Source organism: Tympanuchus pallidicinctus, unplaced genomic scaffold (genome assembly GCF_026119805.1).
Source record: "Tympanuchus pallidicinctus isolate F22 unplaced genomic scaffold, pur_lepc_1.0 scaffold19, whole genome shotgun sequence".
NCBI classification, from domain to species: Eukaryota; Metazoa; Chordata; class Aves; order Galliformes; family Phasianidae; genus Tympanuchus; species Tympanuchus pallidicinctus.
The window spans coordinates 8,548,859-8,570,704 of record NW_026294710.1 but is presented as its reverse complement, the minus strand read 5'-3'; the positions used below and the strand labels follow the sequence as shown (position 1 = coordinate 8,570,704).

Below are 21,846 nucleotides of genomic sequence, written 5' to 3'. Positions count from 1 at the left end.
CGGCTTTCACACAGGGCTAGGATCCAACTCCAGCAGACAAAAGCAAATGTCAGAATCATTTATAGTCTGAAGATTCTATATGATGACTAAGTTTTAATTTCTTGTTATTACCTTGTATCAAACAGGATCTGGCAGCATTCTTTTGCTAACAGTTAACTTATCCTCCCTAGGGTCAGTGGGGTCATTCGAGTGGTTTTCTTCTTCTTTCTTGGAGAGATTTAAGAAGATACTGCTATTGAGCGATTACTCACCTGTTGTATCTATTTTTCCATGTTCTTGTTGTGTCTTGTCAGAACTCTTGCTTAATGTGCCACAGAATTTTTGTTGGTTGATTAGGAGTTAAGAGGCTGCACCATTGCACCACTGCAATGACAAGCATTTTTTCTGTAGGGCTGAAGCAAGAGCCAGTTACCAGTTTCTAACAGAGGCTGGAGCAGACATGAATTCCCACCTCAAAGGCAAAGATAAGACAGAGATAATAATTACATGATATATAAGCTTTTCCTTCATCTCCCACATCTACTCTTTCTCTATAATAGTATTTGAAAGCTGAAGTGTCAATACTAACTGCAATGCTCACTGGATAAATAGTGACATATGAAAGCTTTGTAAGTAAAATACTGTAAGAGAAGGATTTCTTTAAGTTTTGTTTAAAGATTTGTCTGTTAAATAAATGATTACCTTTGCAATACACTTACCAAAGGTTACAGGATTAATGAAGATGCAGGCGTCATTAACTTTCATTGGAGGCCACACAGCTCTTCCTTGGATTGCTCACCTTCTTTTGATCTGCAAACAATCCGAAAGAGATTTTCTGCCATGGCTCAGAGTACTGTCTTTAGAAGGAGGCAGTCTTGCAGCTTTCAAACTGGTTTTGAGTTATGGTTATGGCGATCTTTGGACCACCCTAGCTTTAACATTTCTAAACACTTCATTTTGCTTTATAGTTATAATGTTTAGAATTTGTTACTGGTGCTAGTAGCTAATAGCAGATCTACTTATTTATATCATGCTCCTGCATTTACATTTACTCTCTCAGTTAAACGAGTTCACACAGTATGTCAGAAGCATTTTATGTTAGAGTGTTTAGACTTACAGGCTCACTGGCTTCATTAGAACTGCTGTGCATCTGTGCAACAGTGGTTGCAGCAAATCAAACCGTGACTCACAGACAAAGCAATTCACAATTAATTTGGAGTTCTTTTACTAGTTTTTTTTACTGTACATACAGAATGCAAGTGTACATAGCATCTTTATTTTTGTCTTTTCTATTAAGAAAACCTCTAGTATTCTTTAGCTGAGAGCAATTATATAAACTTTATCCCAGCAGTCAAATATACCAGATTTGCATCTCAATTTTCAAACACCTGAAGACTTCTAGGCATGAATTTTTACTTACCTGTCAGCATTCACTTAAACATATTTTGCTACTGAAAAAAATTCAGGTTCAACAGAGATCTGTTCTGTTTGCCTTGTTAACAGAAAATACACAGTAAGCCCACCATGTTTATCTTCAGAGACCCAGCAAGGTATTGCATGTGGACTCTGCAGCCCTTGGCATCTGTGTTTATACTCATCTAAGACAGAATCCTAATATTTGAACATCTTAGTTGCTATCCTTGTACCTACTGTTTAAAATCCTTCAGGAACAAGTCTCTCAAAACACCCCTAGAGGCAAGACCACATGTCTGTTTAATTGAAAAGTCGCTGAGGCAAAGAGCTTGTCTGCCTTGCCTGAGGCCACACATTTCTGCCTTGAAATTGTGTGTACCTTTCCACTACTCACTTTTCATCAATATTTATTTGTTTGTTTGTTTGTTTGTTTGTTGTAAGTTGGTGTAAGGCTTATATATCTTATACAACGATTTGAGAAAAAATGAAGCAAGGACATATCTGTTAAGAACATTCATTTTTTTTCTTCTAGGAAAGAAGTGAGTCTCCTGCTTACACCAATACGTGCATTTTCCCGTTCCCTTCCATCTTGTTGGGCCTCTTTCCAATGCAGTCATCTTTCTTTGTGTTCAGCAGCCTTTCCCTGCATGTGCATGCCAGCATCTCTTGCTGTCAGCTGAAGCCTCCCCATCCAACAGCAGCTCCAGCTTCTGTAGCCCTGCTCCACAGCCTTCCCTCTGCAGGCACAGAAAGTAGCCTGAGGCATCCACACGGCCCACTTAGCTCAAGAATCAGATTTCAGACAGAAATACTTTGTCCTTGGGCACAAATATGAAAATCAGCTTGCCTGGGTATTTCTGAGGCTACTGAAGCCCCTGCTCTGAGTCATATTGTGTTTGTAGGGAGCCAAGACCTAAGTAATGGCTGAGGATGCATGGGTTTTTGAAGTGCAACAGAGTGTACAGGTAAACTCTCATCAGAAGGGAGTTGCCCTTATTTTTACACAGAGCTTGTCTGAGTAGACGTGCTGCATCTTTTCTCTTACCTAAGAACAAAATAAGGCCCATGGTTTCCAGCTGCTTCCCTTCTTTCTCACCTTCCAGAAAAAACGAAACTAGAATTTAAGGAATTTAAAGCTGGGGAAACTGTTTTAAGATTGTTGCACTATTGTGGTAGTACCACTTCAGGATACCTGAAGTCTTAACTAATTAGGTTCAGCATCTATAGCATTAGCTGGATCCTGAGAATATCAACAATCTCCTACTGTACTTTGAATAACAGCTCCAGAGAGGGGCAGAATTTCAGGGTTTGCATCAATGTTTGGTTTACTCACTAAATATGGTTTCAGTATTCATACTTGAGCTTGCATTTGGATTTCTGTAGCCTTTTTGAAAATGTATAGATTAAATTAAAAAGACTATTGAATTTTTTATATCAAGATTCTTAAAAGCAAAAAGGACATTTGGGTTACTTCAGGAACTGAATTGTTTAAATTTTTAAGATTTAAATTTAAGAGAGAATGAGTCTTCTAGAATTCTATTAATTCTATCTGTATTTGGGAATAAAATGTGAATATTTCAATAAGAGTTCACAGAATCACATCCAAAGACAAATGCAAATTTTCAGGGAGGCCTCAACAGATCGTGCTCTTTACAACAGCTTCAAGTGATCAAATGCAGCACACTGATATGCCTTAGTACGACAGAAAGGTGCCAATAAAATCTCCATCAGGTAGATGATAAACTTGTCTGTGGTGAGATCAGTTCTTGGAGGCAGAGACAGTATTGTTTTCACAGACAATGTCTCTAGCACACATACTGAGTGACTGTCAGATAGCTGGCCCCACAGCCCTACATCAGTATACAATTCAGTGCAACCTGCAATGTGTGTGCATGAAATGGAACAAAGAGCTATGTGATTTAGCTCTTGCTCAGCTCTTGCTCCTGTGGTTTAGCTGCTGATGGCACAGTTTCCAACTGATTTAAGGCTAGCCCAGGTACGTGTACGTGACCTGCTGTTGGAGAACTAACAGGTAGACATGACCTCCCCACTTTGATTATACAGCCTCCAGGAGTCCTTGGGCACCCTCACTGATTTACTTTTGTCTTTTCCTCCAAAGTTGCTTCCTTTTTTTTTTTCCCCCCGTCGTAGTAGATCATATTTTTCAATCTCCTTGAACAGATCTGCAGATCTTTCTTCTCCCATCTATTTATCCTGTCATTACAATTCTTAGCATTTCACAATGGTATTGTGCTTTTTTTCATTTCAGTTTGCTGGCACACAGAAATTTCTTATTAAATCTTTCTGTCCAGATATCATTCTCTTTTGTAGGCTACCAAATGTGTTCGAGTACATTATCTCTAGATGAGTATATTAGTTTTCGTGTTTCATTTTTGCAAAGACCTGAGATATATTAACCCCTTCATTAACAAAAACAAAAAACAAATTAAAAACCCCTACAATTGTTAATAACTGAAGTGCACTTCAAAAAATGCTAAAAGATTCTATGCATGAGATCTGAGCTACAGAGCATTTTAATTTATGTATTTCAGGCCTGGACCTATAGACTTTTAAAATAAAAACTTAATTTTTGCCACAGGAATAATTTTAATGATGTGAATTTTAATGATGCTTAATTAGAAATGATTTTTTAAAAAGAGATGGAATTATCTGGTATTTGTTAGTTGCAATGTAAGAAGTAGCTGCTTGACCCTACTAAATCTGATGCTGTTTATCATGCTCTCATTAAGATGTGTGTAGAAGCACATCTGTAGAAGGAAAAAACAAACAAAAAAAAACAACAAAAAAAACCAAAACAAAACAAACAAAAAAAACAAACAAAAGAAAACCACAACCAAAAACAACAACATAAAACCAAACCCTTTTTAAAATAAAAAAAAGACTGCTGATCCACTTAGTAGCATGCTGTTTAATGACTCTAAGTGATAATGCACTTAAACTGTTAAATCAAGGGTTAATCCTCCTCTAACACAGAGCTGGGAAAAAAACTTGAAATGACTTTTCAGAAGGGAGGGGCAGGAAGAATTCTGACCGTTCTCCTGATGCTTTACAACATGAAACCGCGAAGCAATTGAGGAATCAGCGCACGGCACGTGGATTAAATCGCTTCCTAGAAGCAGCTCGTACTGTACATCGCCTCAACCCTCGCTGAACTTTCTCAGTAAATACGGCAGCCTGACAGCCCGGCTTCCCCGCTGGGTGGATCCTGCAACTCCAGGAGGGAATGGCACTTCTTGTTTTTAATTAGCAAAGGTGAAAGGTGAATTAAAACTGGCTGTTTAGCAAGTCAGAGCAAGGGGCTGAGTTCCGAAGAGCACCAAGGAGGAGGGTGCTTTCTTTTTTTTTTTTTTCATTTTTCTTTTTTTTTTCCCTCCTTCTTTTAATGAATTGCCTTGCAGGAGGGACTGCAAATACAGCTTCTTCCTGAATCCACGGGCAGAGTTACTAGAGAGCTCAAGACACAACACTGCAGAGTAACGCCTTGGAATGTCCTCGCACTTTATAAACAATTGTACTGGGGAGGGAATATTTTTACATGACATTTGCACAGCTTGACAAATGGCAAGCTGAGGCTGTGTGCTCTTCTGATGAACATTGATTTTTCACATAGAGATATCCCACAAACTGACCAAAGAGAGATATCTAACTGTACTGGAAACGTAGAAGTGGAACTTGGAGCCTTAAAAAAACAAACAAAGAGCTGCAGTTAAGTGAAGAGAGCAAGATTTCGATGTTGGGCATGATGGCATCAGCCCAGGACCTTTTAATTCTGGCACTATGTGGCTTGTTACTAGAGTTACCGGCTGGATGTCACGCAACAGATACAAGACAGCCAAGGTTACGTCTGTCACATAAAGGTAGGTCAGTGTGTCAGGTTTTTAAAGCCTTTATGCTAATGCAAGTTCATTGACTTCACTGAAAGTATTGCAGTGGGGTTAAACTGCGGTCCTTTGACAGAATAAAATATTCCTCTTCAGAAATGCTGTAAATTATGTCCTTGTACTAAACTGTATCTGTAATTGACTTTACTGAAATTGGAATGATTTCAGGAACTTGTAGTGATTGATTTTAGGCTGTTTCAATATTCTTATACCTGAAAGAGCATTAGGTTTTCTTGTCATTCTGTTGATGTCCTCTGTGCTGTAAGAAGGATGTCTGATCTTTAATAATAAGGAAAGTCATGAGAAGATAGCCTGAAATTACTACTGAATAAATATACTCTTATACATAAAGTAACCCTTAAGCAATTGAATGTCTGTTTCACTTTTAGAATTCTATTTATCTACAAATATAGCTAAGGCAAAAAGACTGCATTCCTGTGTAACCATATGATTCATTTTCTAAACTAGCAAGTGTCATCACACTGTAATTAAAATGACTAACTGCCAATGTAAGTTTGCTTCCAGTTTAGCTGCTACTCAAAGAAAAATATTACTTTCTCTCATATTTGTGTACATTACTTACAACTTTTTTCTTCAGTTTTAGTCTTTCTGAAACCCCTTCTCCCTTAGCTCCTTCCAAGTGCCCCATTGTTCTAGGTTGCATGTGATTTGAACTCTTCCTTATGATTCGGTTCTCATCCTATGTATATCTATGGGTACCTGTACACAGCCATGACGTTTCAGTCCTCTGCAGTAGCATATACATTTGTAGATGTCATACATATATGTCAGGCAGTTAGTAGCAGTGAAGGTGGAAAAAATATGCAAGTGTGCAAGGTAAATTGATGTTAAGCCAATCAGCTATGTTTAGATATTACCTTTTGTGCAAAGATGAAAAGAAAATACCTTTTTGCTGACATAGTTGGGAGTGGGAACATGCTAATTTGCTGAAGTACATTTCTGTGGCTATGGAAGTGATAACTATGCAGCATCAGTGTGAATTATATTAAAATATGTATTTTAAGTTTGGCTAGGATTTAAAATCTAGCATCAGCTAGAACTCCACATAGCTTTAGTCTAAACAAGGTTTAATTGTGTTTTATATAGCAAGCTAAATTAACAATTATAAAGAAAGAATCTGAATAGGATAATTGGTCTGTATGCCTTGCTAGGAAGCTCTATGAAATGAGTTTTGTTTTTATTAGGGCAATGAAACATGTTTTAAAGAGGGAGACTTGTCATGAAAAGCTCTCTTGTAAGTAAACAATTGATTGCTACCAATGCAATAAATCCCTTTCAATATGTAAATCAGTAGAAATGAGTGATAAATGCTGATTATATAATTCCTTCACATCTCCTTTGTTGAAAATGTATTTTACTGTTAATTTATTTCTAGGCGTAATCACTAAGGCTATTGTTAATATATATATATATATTGATTATATATAGATATAAAAATATATATAAAATAAAGCAATCTTTATTTCCTTGAAATGGAGTTAGGGAGATGAGAAAAGCAGAGTAAATGAGACAAATAGACCTACTGTTATGTTGGTTCAGGGTTTAGCTGCCAATTTTGGCAAGCTCCCCACTATGGTTCTGCAACTATTAACTGCTTCTGTGCTCACTTGTAGGAATAATTGTTTTTCCGCTGGTTGGAATCACTGTACATTTCACTGCATACTACTTTCACTTACAGCAGGGAGCCAGTAACTTGGACATAGCACATCATAACTCTGATATTCTCAAGGAAATTTTAAAACATCCGTTTCTCTCTGAGGGCCAAACCTCCCCAGCCTAATGTCAGTTTTCCCAGATCCAATGACATAGAAAGATCTTTTCCAAGCAAATTCTCTACCATGAGCATACATATCTCCGTCCTGTATTTCACCTCAACATTTTTCATACTTATGGAATGTGACTGATTTTACAAGCTGTGTTGCAGTCAATGAATGCCTAACTACATACCCAAAGTCAAAGGTTATACGTGGCATCCCTGCTTACACCCTGGGAACTGCACTCGCAACTCTTCCATCCAAAAGAATGTAGCATCCAAGTATGATGTCCATGAGTAAATGTTGCTGTATTCACTAATCAAACAGGAACAGCAGGAAGATCCCCTCACTTGAATTGCACGTACTCCAGGGGGATGCTGTTCTGGGTACCAGATGGGCATGGGCAGTTACAAAGTGGTGGTTGCACCACTTTGGTACAGGCAATGAAATCCATATGCGTATATTTTCAGCATGGAATAGCTGTAAATTCAGCAGTAAATTTAATCACAAAGATCCTGAAACATGAAAGCAGACGTGCCTGCTCAGTGCCTCCCTTTGCAACTGGTAATATTGGAGGTTAATTAGCATTCAGGCCACTGCAGGCTAGGCTAGTACTGACAGATAAGTAAAAGCTTCTGTGATGAGTATGATGACCTTTAAGGACATGAGATTTTTTTTTTTTTTTTTTGGCGGGAGGAGTATTTATAACTAATTTACTTTAAAAGCATATTACCTTATAGAGCTAGGAGAAGGCATCCACAAATCAGACACACTGATTTTTACAAATTTTCCTTTCCTTTTTCTGCTTCAGAAGTGATGTTCAGTGAAAGTAAAGTGAACTGACAATGAATGAGAGCTTTTTGCCCTCAGCAAACCAGGCTTCACCTGCAGAGCACACATGCTTCCCAACTCACTGCAACAAGCTCAGGTCCTAACCCTTGCTCAGAAGGGTCGCCTGATGGATAGGAATACCACAATCCCCTTGCCAATTAAAGGATATACTGTGAAACCTCTGTTTGATGCTATGGCCATTTACTCAGCTTTAGTGGGACTTAATCGAAATCCTGCATTCCTGAACTACTGTTAAACCTGTCAGTTTAATGTAAGCTGTAATGGTGGTTTTTGGTAACACAGAGGATTGTCTTCACTCACATTAAACTCAAACATGAGAATTTTGCCATTCCTTTGTTTGGGGTTGAATTAATTTTATGGTTTTAACTTAGTTCTTAGTAACTTGAACTGTATACAAGCCCAGGAATTGAAGCTGTTTTCCTCAGTCCATCAGCTTTTGCTCATAAGAAAATTTATATTGCAATTAACACCATTTGTGGTGTTAGTGGTATGGTCATGTTGGAGGTTGCATTTGACAATGATCAGCAGATGTCTTGCTTGTGATAATGACGTACCTCTAACGTTTCATGTTGATCTGTAGAGATTAAAATGTATTATTGCTCACTCAGTATTAGAGAGGAATATTGTTTCTACATTATTAAGTTGTAGGTTGATAAATACATTTAAAAATCATTAGCTGATTTTAAGTACAGTACAGGCACTGCTTAATGAGGTGATAATGGAGGCCAAGATTCAGCTCCCGTGCTTTATAGGCTGCGGGTTGCATTCTTTCCCAGTGTCCCACAGTTTGAGTTCTCGCAATGGGAAATATATAATTAAGGTGAAATCAGCACACGCTATATGTTAAAAAGAAACTATTTACATTACAGGTTAAAATGGATTTGGTTTCTTTCCAGAGAGCAGGAGGGATACATTTATATACGCCTATTAGAACTACATTAAGAGCATGCAGGCCTGAAGAGCCCATGAAGGACATAATTGTATAATTCATGCCCAACACATGGTATGCAGTGTGTTCCTAAGTGTTCTTTTCTGGTTTGTGGATAGGTTAAAGAGCAAAGGTAACAGTATGAAAGTGGTGTCTCCACAATTTTGTACCAGGAATAGAATATGGTACAGTGGGCTCTGTGCAGACATCTGCAGATATTGAGAAATTTTACCTGTTTTACCTGTTTATACTGCTCTTAAGTGACTTGAGGCATTTTGGCACTGTCCAAGTTCAGTTTGTGTATCTATGCACTGGACACTGTTCTTTCCTGGAAAGGGTGTGATTAAGTAGCATTTCCAGTCCTAACATCTCCACCTTGCTTGCTGTGAGCAGTGCTTGCTACTTGAAGTAGTGAAGTTGCAACAGGCAGAAGGATCAGACTGAACTAAGAAAAGAAGAATCTGGGCTTCGAAATTTTATTCTCAAGATAAAACATTTCAAAAAGCTAGAAGAAGAAGAGACTGAAGAGACAGATAAAATTTTGCAGAAGTGATACTTTCTGTGTTCATATACAGATTTTAATATATAGGATGTGTTACATGAAACCATCTATAAGAATTATGGTTTGTTAGGCCTGGCTAATGGTCTTCGAGGACTGCTGAGGTCTGCTGCAAAGGAAAAATATTTCATTGCTATTTGCAGGAGCTGGACTTTCAATGTGCCTACTTGAACTTTTTGATAATAATCAATTTTACTTCATTATACTTAAACTAGATATGTCTGATAAGATATGTCTGCAAATTTTGTTGGTTGTAATTTAGTTTATCTAGCCAGAGATTTACTTGCAAAAAGAAATTTGATTTCAGAGACTAGTTTGGAAATTATTGTAGCAATGTCTTGCTCTTCATCTCTGGTCTTATAACTATAACTATACATCTTCAGGATTTTTTACTGTGTCAGTAGGTGGCAGCAAAATTTATCCAGGGACTAATGAAAAATGTGAATAATAAAAATTTAGAAAAATTTTAGACAAGTATTTGTGGATACTGAAGTAGGCAAACACATTAAATGTATATATAGTATTTTCAGTTAGTCATCACCTGTCCACAAAAAACATTGTTAATTAATAACCAGCCACGTAACTGATAACTGAATCATGGCTGATTCAGTTTTATGTGTAGACTTTTTCTATTTTAATAGTCTTCATGGCAGTAGAATTTTGGCTTGAAATGATTATGAAAGACTAGCTTTCCTACCAAGAAATGTTAAAATGTGAGTAAGATATTCATTCATAATATATATAAATCAACGTGAATCAATGAAAATAAGGACCTGGCTTATCGGCGCTTACCTATAGTCCAAGGAAGTCTGTATTAAAAAAATATGTTATGTGTGTGTATATATTTATGAATACCTATGTCAATGTATAAATATCTATATGTTTATGAATATATGTATGAATATGTATACTTGTGTATACATAAATATAAAAATATCTATATGTTTATGAATATATGTATGAATATGTATACTTGTGTATACATAAATATAAGTATCTACAAAATATGTGTCTGTAAATAACAGATAGATGTTTGGATTTTCCTTATGATGAAATAAGTAACAGTATAACTGAGGGCTCAGGAACTAAAGACTTGCATTTTATCTGAAGGTATACAAATCTCTTTGAGTACAAGGGCTGGTATTACAAGGAAACAGTCTCTTTTTAATCGAATTCTTGAGGCTACATAGAACTCAGTGTCAGAATAGAAATATTTTAAAGAAGGATATATAGATATCTCAGACGAACTGGTGAGGAAGAGGAGGGCTTTTATTCCCTTTCTCCCTTTGGCCTAACAAAAAACCTTGCCTCAGATTTATTATTTATCCATATCCCAAGAGGTGATTGGCAGCAAGTTCAGGAGTGTTTCCAAGTAATCCTAGATTGACTTGTTCACAAAGGCTGGAATTTTTTGGCAGAGAAATCATGACAGTTCCTTTCCTAACTGCAGTTTGTTGACAAAGGCTTCTGTAAGTTTTACTTTAGCAGAACTCCAAAGTGATAAGCACTGCCACTGGGGATGTAAGAAGCAGATTGTTTGCTGTGTAACATCAATCACTTTCCTGTTTTTGCTTTAAAGAACTAAGTGCCATCTGAAGCTACAAGACCAGAATATTCTGCATGCTACTGCTTCCACACAGCTACCTCCTTGCTTTCAGAGTGATAACACCATCTGCCATTTCAAACTCTTCATCAGAGATTATACTTATTATTTCACTAGAAATGTTTTATTTTATTTACATGAACACAAGCTTACTGTTGTTTGTATGATTTACGTTATGCTGTGCAAGGGTAAGCATCTGTTTGAGACCTTTTGAGAAATTCTGGGTCAAAAAATATTCCAAAACTCTGCAATAGGTATACTAAATATTATTAGAACTTCTGTCTTGGTCTTCTTCATACAATTAGGCAAATATAATGAAGTCAACATGTAGGGAACATTAATTAGATGTAGTCAACATTAATTAGAAATAAACTTTATTTCTTAAAGAAATTCAAACCCTGTAGGGATAAAGATAATAATCTTTGTTTTACACTCCTAATGTAAGTATACTATTTTAAATGTTTTGTGTTGGTTAGTTAACGTTTGGCACTTACATAATCATTTAAGCATTCATGACTGTACATGAAAGAAAATATTGGAAGAAAAAAAAAAAGAAAATAGTGCATTATAAAAAATCTGTGATGTAGTTTAGCATTAATTCCAAACTCTTGTGAAGAAAGAATGTTAAATAGCTTTGAAGAAACAGTATTTGAGTAGTTTTTACATAAATTCCATCTTTAAGTTAGTGAAAATTACAAACTGTCAGCATCAAGATTCTGTTTGAGAAACTGACTGAATTTACTACATACATAAAAGCAAATAAAAACATTGATTCTCTCAGGAAATGGTTTCAGAAATGAATGTTACCAGCCTATTCTTTTTTGTCATCTCACACTAAACCTACTCCATCATCTTGTTTCTTCTGATCTTCCTGAAATCTACAAATCTGATTTTGGAAAAGATGTTTCACCTTGTTAACTGATTCAGCTAAAAACTAACCGTGTTTCTCCTTTAAGCATCTTTTTGTTAGTTCTGATGAAGCTTCTAGTAGATATGCTTTTGCCCATGGTATCTCCCTATATCAGGTGGTTTTATAGCTCTATAAAATATTTTTTGTTTCAGAACAGTGTAAAGCAGAACTGTAACATCTTTGTTCAACTTTTTTCATACCTCATGATGCTTACAAAAATCAGCTAGGCAAGAAGCAACATTACAAACATGAAAAAAAAAAGGATTTTTCTGTTTTTTTTTTTTTTAAATTATTTTGTTTTGTTTTGTTTTGTTTTCAGGTTTTGTCCTGATGTTTCTTGATGCTAGGCTTTGCATTTGTAAACTTCAGCACATTACAATCAGGCATCTCTGAATACACTCTTTGGCCACAGTGCTGTAGGTGAATATACCATTTTAGCAATGCGTCTTTCTTTCTAAGTCTGCTCTCATTCTTACATTACCTATAATTTACAGGTGCTCTGGAATATAACAGCCTGTAAAAGATTCAATTTACAGTTTCTGAGCAAGTATGAGCAGGAGGTCTGTAACCACAAATATGTCAGCAAAGAAATGCTTGCCAAACATCCCGGCCCTGGCATGACGTGCAGACTGTGTGTAGCCAATAGCTGCAAAACTTGGATCACTCATGTAGCTAAAAAAATTTTTGATGGAATAAAAGTTGAATCTCATTTTCAATTTACTTCTTATTAGTTTCAGGAAAAAGCAGATAATTGCTAGTTGCTTTTGTCATGTCGTGCTACTCTGTCTCAATATTGTACTTGCCATGCTTAATTACCTACTCTGTCAATTAGAGTGCTCAATTCTTAGTAAAGTTAGAAAGAGTCTTCAGTTACATCTGAAGTACATACATTCAGTTACATAAGCCTTAAGACTTATTCTTGAAAGCAATGCAGTGTTTCAAACTGAAATCTCATTTGCTTGGTGGAAGTGTCACTAATTTATTTTATGAACTTCACAGATTAGTAAAAATATACCAGGCCATTCTGCTCTATTGCCTTCCATGGAAAAATGGTGCAATAGCACATTCTGTAAGTCATGTGGATGCCATTGGTTGACTTCTAATACTTATGTCTTCAGTATCAAGGAAATTAATCAAAATTGGATCTTACAATATTTCTGCAAATGGAAAATTTAACACAAAGGAAATGATAGAGTAGTCTAATGGTAAAGATTAATTTCTCATAGACATGCAACATTTACTTTCTAAAGCAACATTACCATTCTTAATCAAATTTGCCTGTAAGTACAAAGGATTTATTTCCAGTCAGTCAGAGAAGGTTATATGACAAAAATTAGATTTTCGTGCTTTCTGTGGTCTATTACAATATAGTTCAAAGTATCACTATGAACATTAAATATCCAAGTAAAGAAGAAATAAAAGGTCAAAAAGAAAAAAAAAAATCATTCATGGAGGAAGGAAAAAAGAAATTGAAAAAAAAGAAAAAAGAAAAAGGAAAGAAATCCAGTCAAACAAAGCCTGTTAGCCTAACAGGAGGAAAAAAAAAAATCACTAATTTCTTCACATATTCCTTTAGCCTAGGCAGAAGGCATTCATTATTTATAAAACTTTGATGACAGGCCACATATAGCCCTCTTTAGACTGTAATTTGGCAGCAGCAACTAAGGAAAAATTGTTTTTGATCCTTCTGAAATCATTTTGTTAACACTTCTACTTCATCGGTACTGAAGAATTCCAGGTTTTAGGAAGCTCATTCTTTCAGTGAATTGTGTGAATTCTATCTTTTTTGTTTCTGTTATTTTAAATTCCCCCAAACATATTTACTTAAAAATTTTAAAGATTCCTGACTTTATCATCATGGTGGAATTTTTGGTGAAATAATTGCAAAATAATTATTTAAACCTGCGGTTGGAAAACAGGCCTTTCAGTGAAAGAAGATGTCACTCCTCTTAATGTATTTATTCTCTACTTCTTCTGTGTTTATTTTTATCTAAAGGATTCCTGACTCCATACTGTGAATCAATTGATGCTTCAGTAGGAGTCAAACAATGGGACTTTTACTGTTGCTAAGTTTGTTTCATAGGCTTTTTCTTACAACACATTTGTTTAATAGACCTAGTAAAATGGTGAATGCAGCTGTAAATATATCTTTTATTTGTCGATGAGTCATAAACATCACAGGGATGTTGGCCTTTTCTTATTCTGATCTTCCTGACACTAGTGAAAGGAAATTGTACAAAATGAATGAAAAGTACCTTAAACTGATTGCAGAAAACAACAGTCCCCAAATACCTTGTTTCTTTTTTAACAGATGGTTTCTCCCTGCAGTGTTACCAAACCTTAATAATAGTAAAATAATAGGTTGCTTGATGCAAGGGAATTATTCCAAATAGCACTATTCACTTGGGTCATCAGTGAAGACCATTTTTCAGCCAGAAAGCTAAAGGTTAGCAAGTGCCACTTAATTCCGTGAGCTCCTGCAACAATTTATTTGTGATTAAGTGAAGTCCTTTCCTGTGGGTGTGTGGTAAAATCCAAAAATAAAGGAAAATAAGCCCATTCCTCTATGCATTAAATATTTTGTCTCAGTTGACTGAGAGTGGTATGATACAAAGCTTAAAAATATGTGTTGTCTTGGAGCCCAGAAGCACTCAGGCTGACTTTGAGATCTTGAAATTATTGCTGGGAAAAAAAAAAAAAAAAAAGTCTTTATGTTTCTGTGTTTACATGCAGTAAGTCATTATTTTCTCTTCTCTGCTTATCTTAGGCTTGCCCATATCCTTCAGCATATTTTCAGGTTACACAAGCACCTGAGATAGCTGTTTCTAAACATACTATTGAGTAGGTGTTAAAGTATTCGGCAGGTTGAGCATTACGTGTAGCTCTGGAACAGGTTGTAAATACTCTCATGTTCTACAATGATTGCTAAGAATTCCTTATTGGGATTCCTTATTGCTTCTGTGGGGGCAGCAGTCAAACAGTGCAATGTATTATTTTATTTCTGAAATACTTGAATTCTTTCTGATAAAATGCCTCACATTCAAAAAATAAAAGAAACAGTTACTGTAAAGAGTGGTTCTCCAAAAACTTCTACCTTGATTTCAGCGAGGCTTTTGATACTGTCCCCCATGACATCCTTATAACAAAGCTGAGGAAGTGTGGGATAGATGAGTGGACAGTGAGGTGAGTTGAAAACTGGCTGACTGGCAGAGCGCAGAGGGCCGTCGTTGGCGGTGCAGAGTCTGGTTGGAGGCCTGTAACCAGTGGTGTGCCTCAGGGATTGGTGCTGGGTCCGGTCTTGTTCAACATCTTCATCAATGACCTTGATGAGGGGATAGTGGCCACCCTCAGCAAGTTTGCTGATGATACGAAGTTGGGAGGATTGGCTGACACGCCTGAAGGCCGTGCTGCCATTCAGCAAGACCTGGACAGGCTGGAGAGCTGGGCAGAAAAAAACCGGATGAGGTTTAACAGAAGCAAGTGTAGAGTCTTGCATCTGGGGAGGAATAATTGCATGCACCAGTACAGGTTGGGGGATGAGCTGCTGGAGGGGAGCTCTGCGAAGAGGGACCTGGGTGTCCTGGTGGACGACAGGTTGGCCATGAGCCAGCAGTGTGCCCTTGTGGCCAAGAGGGCCAATGGCATTCTGGGGTGCATTAAAAAGAGCGTGGCCAGCAGGTCGAGGGAGGTGATCCTCCCCCTCTACTCTGCCCTTGTGAGGCCTCATCTGGAGTACTGCGTCCAGTTCTGGGCTCCCCAGTACAAAAAAGACAGGGATCTCTTGGAAAGAGTCCAGCGGAGGGCCACAAAGATGGTGAAGGGCCTGGAGCATCTCTCCTATGAGGAAAGGCTGAGTGATCTGGGTCTGTTCAGCCTTGAGAAAAGAAGACTGAGAGGGGACCTGATCCAGGTCTATAAATATCTAAGGTGTGGGGGGCAGAATGGTGAGGCTAGGCTGTTTTCAGTGGTGAGTGGAGACAGGACAAGGGGAAATGGCTGGAAACTGCAGCATAGGAAGTTCTGCACAAATGTGCGCAAGAACTTCTTTACAGTGAGGTGACGGAGCACTGGAACAGGCTGCCCAGGGAGGTGGTGGAGTCTCCTTCTCTGGAGATGTTCAAGACCTGCCTGGATGCCTACCTGTGCGACGTGCTGTAGGGAACCTGCTTTGGCAGGGTGGTTGGACTCGATGATCTCTGGAGGTCCCTTCCAACCCCTACAATTCTGTGATTCTGTGATTCTGTGAATGCAGCATCCTTTCCTTTAAATCTACCATTAACTACGCTAAACCTCTGATACAAAAACAGAACAGAAACCTTGTTTCACTGTTACTAAAGACAATGATAAACATCCTGCAAATTTCTATGACTAAAGAGTTGACAGGGTCTTTCCTTGTTCCTGACCTTATTTTCTGAAAGAGGTGATTCATTTGATTGTTGCACTTATCCTGGCTGTGTACTTCTGTCTGTCCTGAGCACAGAAGGATAAAATAGTTAGCTTAAACCAGAGGCCTGACATAACACTCAGATAAAAGTGGGTGAAATGGATTTGGGATGAATGAATGATGATAGGTCCAGGATGTCACACATCTGAAAATAAAACCCTTCTGAAAGTGACTTACTTCAGTTAACACTGCAGCACAGTTGTCTTGACACGGTATTAAGTGAAGATATTATTCCTAATAAATGTGTCTTTGATCTATTAATGGCCTGGAAGATGAGGACAAAGATGTGGTCACTCAAGCAGTGATTTGAGCAACTTAAGCAACAGTGGTATTTGTTGAACACAGCTCCCTGAGCCACTAGCTGATATGTGTTCTGTGTCTGCTTCTGGGCACAATAAACTGACTTAGGTTAAGCAGGTTTCAGAGCACCCTGAGTTAAGCTTATGCACTTCGCATTGAAATAGGTGAACCTCTCATAGCTGCCTGCCAGAGCACAGCTACTCTCTTGCAAGGACCAACAGCATTTATTTCTGCTGCAAACAAAGTTGCATTATAGACCATACTCTAAAAATTTGATTCCATAAATACTTAATCATCTGTGTACTTTAATCACACAAATGCTTCCAGCTCCACTGGAACTGGTGTTTGTTTGCAAGATCAAAGTCTAAGGCCCAGATTCTTTGTGTCCATACCTGTAGTGTAACTGATTAAAATCAATAATGACAAAAGTTGTTCTATATTCCTGTACCCCAGGCATTACAAAGCAACATTAAACTCTGTCTACTTTGATTTCTGCATACAATTTAACTTTCTGCTTAGTTGTTTGGTTAAAACACTTATGACAACACTTGAAACTTACATTTTTCCATGTTCTTTTATTATATGAAAAGTGTTTTTTTTGTAAAATGCATCTATGTGGATTTTATACAGCACTGTAATATGTGCATGTATTTGTCATTAAGAACTGGAACTAGATATTTCAAGTGCTGTATTGTCTCTGTCATTTTTTTTTTCTTAATCAACCACCCCTTTGTTAGAAAATGAAACATATTACTTCATAAAGTACTTCAGGTCAATAGATTAGATTTTTTTTTTTAATTAACTGCATAAATGTGTGATACTATTAAAATCCTTGAGCTGTAAAATTTTGAGTTTTTTGAAAACTTCTTATACTTTTAAAGTAAAAACAAAAACAAAAAACTTATAGCACAGAGATTTGAAAATAACACCAATGTTTATACCTTCTTGTGAAATAGCTCCTAGAGTGCACTGGGGTAACAGCATAGACATGCTCTAACTCAAATAGCAAGTTGAAAGGTAACAGAAGTATTGATTTGTACTTCTACGTGATGCTATTGCGTGAGATCCAGAGAGAATAGCTGAGTTAGAGTTGTCAAATCTCAGCATTCTTTGTAATATAAATGGTGTAAATCACAAGTTAGCACACACACAAGTAGATTTATTTTAAACTATGGTAAAAATGTACCTCAGTTTTCTTGAATTAATCATATATAATATGACTAGTACATATATACATTGTATGTCTAGTAGTCCTGGACTGATAGTCCTGCTACTGCTGTTTGCTGTGGTGTGACTTCCATGTTCAACTGTCCACAATTTGATAGTATGTTTCTACAGATTACTGTAAATTTCTGTGCAAATGCTGTCTCAGTGGTTTTACTTTTTGGTCCTTCAGTCTGTAAGCTGTACTCTTCCAGAAACTATAATTCTGACAGCAGAGCTTAGCTATTACTGATCTCCTGGTTGTTACTGCATTAAAGTAGTACAGGGTAATAATACATTTCTATAAGCATTTTGGAGCTTTGCTGTTGCTTTCCCAGGGATTACAATAATGCTGATAGTATTCAGCCACTTCTGGATTGTTTACAGAATTTCAAAAGTGCATCTGAGAGTACTAAGGGTAGAGATGGATCCTAAGAACTTAGCTTACATTAAAACGTGTGTCTGGGAAGACTATGGAGCATATCCTCCTTGATGAGATGCTATGGCACATGCAAGATGAGGAGGTGATCCAAGACAGCAAGCACAGCGTCATCAAGGGCAGATTGTGCCTCACCAATCTGAAGGCCTTATGTGATGGAATGATGGCATTGGTAGACCAAGGAAGGGCAACTATGTCGTCCACCTGGATTTGTGCAAGGCCTTTGATGTGGTCCAGCACCATATCTTTATCTCTAAATTGTCAGTTGTGTGCTAACTCTGAGACATGTACAAACACCTACTGAATTATCAGTTAAAACTGGGGATTTACAACAAACATAATCTCTCAATGCACAGTAAATTCCTAGGTAAAATTTATATGGCTTTATCAACGGGCTGTAATTCTGATGTATTATTCAAGTTATCCTCAGTTTTTCAGCAAGTGCAAACTTTCTTATGTCCTTGGAAAATCTAAAATGAGAGTGACCTAGTCAAACAGAATAATAGATCGTGACTATTGAATAAGTGGCATGTTTTGCTTTTCCCAAGACACACATTCCTTAATTGAATATCCTTTTGTATCTGTCTCCGTGTTAAAAGTTTACATTCCTTTGGATAAGTACTTTAAAGTGATGACTGATGGTATAAGAATATTTGTTTTGAGTCGTAAGAAACAGAGTGCATAATGAATTCAGTAAATATCTGAAGAATAATGCATTGAATTCTATGTCATTTCAAGACTAACTTGTTTTTCCTCTCATCAGTATGACCAAATAGTTCTTGATATTTACACTGTAGGGAAAGGAGAAGAGAAAGAACAAATCCTCCTTGCTTACACATACTTTATAATGTTTTTTTTGTATGCGTTAAGAAGAGTTGAACAAGATTTGAGGTATATGTTGCATGCTGAAGCTCAAGTTCTCTGTAACCTCTGAGCGACTGTGAACATATCCTCTGACTTCAGTGCTTCATTTGGCTGCATCTCTTCTGATCATTTCCAGATTTTGATGGCATTTGTGCTTTGGGAAGTTCAAGTAGGTTTTTTTTCGCTACATCCTCACTGAAAAATTTGGACAGAACTAGCTCACATATCACAGGCCAGGCCAGAATTTTCACTTTGAAGTTATAAGCTTAGCCTAAAGTTTCATCTATGAATGAGAACTGAGTAAAAGCCAAATTAACAGTGCAGTGAAGACATGTGATCCTTTCAAATGCTACTTCTCTCTTTTTGTTTATGGCTGAATAAATGTCCCTGAGGGTTTAGAAGCATGCTGATGAATTTGTACTGCTTGGGAAGTACAGCTAAGTTTAGCATTTTGTGGTTACTGACCATATTCATGGAGAGTATTCCCTTCTGATTCATAAAATAGTATGACTAAGTAATTTTTCAGTGGTTTTGTGAATCCACACCTATTTCTGGCTCTGTATGTTCTTCAGGCTTCTACATATGATCTATACCAACAGTTATGCACACTTAGGACTATGGCTGCTTTTATACTAGAAAATGAATAGTTTATGAACATCCTCTCTTGAAACTTTAGGGGGCAGAAGAAACGAAAGGCAGAATCTCTTTCCCCTCCACAAAATTCCACTAGATTTGGGTTCAAGATGGTACAGATCAAGATATGTTAGGACTGAGTGAAGCTACGTTGCTGTGTCACATTTCTTCCTTTCCTAGAATCATTAAGCATCTTCATGCTACAGCTCAAATCATGATATTATTCATATCTTGCTATGAAAATCCTCAGTCTTCTCATTCTTTGCAGGGTCCAGTTCATCATGACAGAAAGGCAGAAAACAGTGATTGAACAGTGTTATCCAAATGGATCAGTAGCAATCGCATAGATATTTTCAACCTATATTAATTGTATTTTTAAATTATCTCCAATTATGAAGAAATTGAGGTCTTTCAAAACAGGTGTGTTATCCTCATTTGGATACTTTTAACCGAATTATAATGCTAATTGTTGTTCAATGGATCATAATTCTCTATTTGAGGTGGAAATGTAACATCTGAGAGATCTGTGGAAAAAAAAAAACAAACCTGTTGTTTTATCTTATCTTTATCTCTTATCTTTATCTTTATTTTTATCTTTTATCTTTACCTTATCTGAAAGCTTGTTGCTTCTTCCATCTCTTTCAACTGTTAGAAAATGAGACCTTTCAATTTTCCTTAATATTTGCATTCTATAAAACAACAACTCTAAAATGAAATTGATTGGCTTATTTCAAAACTAGTCATTAATAAAAATGCATACAATAAAACCCTCCAAATGAATTACTTTTGTTGAAATGAAAATCAAAACAAAGAACAGCAATTTTATGGTATATTAAGTATTTACATATTTTAGCTATATATTTCTCCTATTTTATTAATATCTTATTTTTACCCTTATAAGTAGGATCAGAAATGGAAGTGTGACAATATTCTAAAGGAAGATACGTAATTGCAAACAAAAACAGCAAAAACCCTCAGATACAATTTCTTCTGTATATGCAGGCCAGTAAGTCTGAATGCTGTACACTGCATGTGGGAATACATATTGAAGTAAGAAATTCAGGACAGATTGTCTATTTGGAGCTGCTGGAATGGAAACCAAGATCATCTTCCACTTCTACCTTTGGCCATCTCAAAATCACAATGAAAATGGATCTCACATGAAGAACTGCACAGCATTACCTTTCATTATGCCTTGATAGGTCGTGATACAACTTTAAAAGCCAAGTTTTCCCTTGGTGAGATGAGTACAGTTTTTCAAAAGAGTTTTTTTCTTTCCATGTTTGAACAGAATCTTTACTCTTTACTTGAAGAAAACAAACAAAAAAAAGTGTTTTTATTTATGTACTGTTGTTACTATTTCAAATAGCATTAATAGCTGTAGGAAAAAAAAACAACAAACATTGCCCCAGACAGATGCAACATAGGTAACACAGATTTTTTTATGTGTATGAATCTGTACATTTTTTTCTTACCAATACACATTCCAGGAACATGTATAGAAAATTATAGAATCATAGTATGGCTTGGGTTGGAAGGGATCATCAAACCCCCTGTTGCATGCAAGGCCAGCAAATGACTATAAATGATTGTTAGAGCCACCTAAAGTCCATCTACTGCAGAGGTCCTGATCTGAATACTTTAAATACTTTACATTTAGTATTCAGTTGTTGCAGCATTTTTTAATTTCTGAATGGATTAAGAAATAGTCTTTACATTGTTATTGTAAAGGATATCTGTTTTTCTATTCTTCTCAGTATCGTTATAAGCTATTTATTGATTTTATGACTATATTAGGAGATGTAAGACTTGACCATTTGTAGCCCTACATACCTTAATACAATTGTTCAATTGCAGATCTTGGTGTTTAATGAAGGCTTTGTTGCCATTACAATGCCACTTGAAGTCCTAAAGACAACTTCTTTAAACCTATCAGACTGTCTGGAAGATGGACTGTTATAATATGAAGGTTAGATATCATAGCTGAGCAACTTTTGTAGCTCACCGTGGCAAGAAGAGCTATTAACTACATTGTCATCCTT

General features: G+C 36.6%; 1 protein-coding gene across 1 annotated transcript in view; it reads left to right on the top strand.

Moving 5' to 3' along the window:
* The first annotated feature begins 4,505 nt into the window (after positions 1–4,505).
* Positions 4,506–21,846, top strand: part of SEMA3E (semaphorin 3E) — a 128,263-nt gene continuing 110,922 nt past the window's right edge. Inside the window, exon 1 of the mRNA XM_052681029.1 lies at positions 4,506–5,270. Within this exon, the coding sequence (XP_052536989.1) occupies positions 5,144–5,270 (127 nt within the window). The 5' untranslated portion in view covers positions 4,506–5,143. The remainder of the gene's footprint in view (positions 5,271–21,846) is intronic.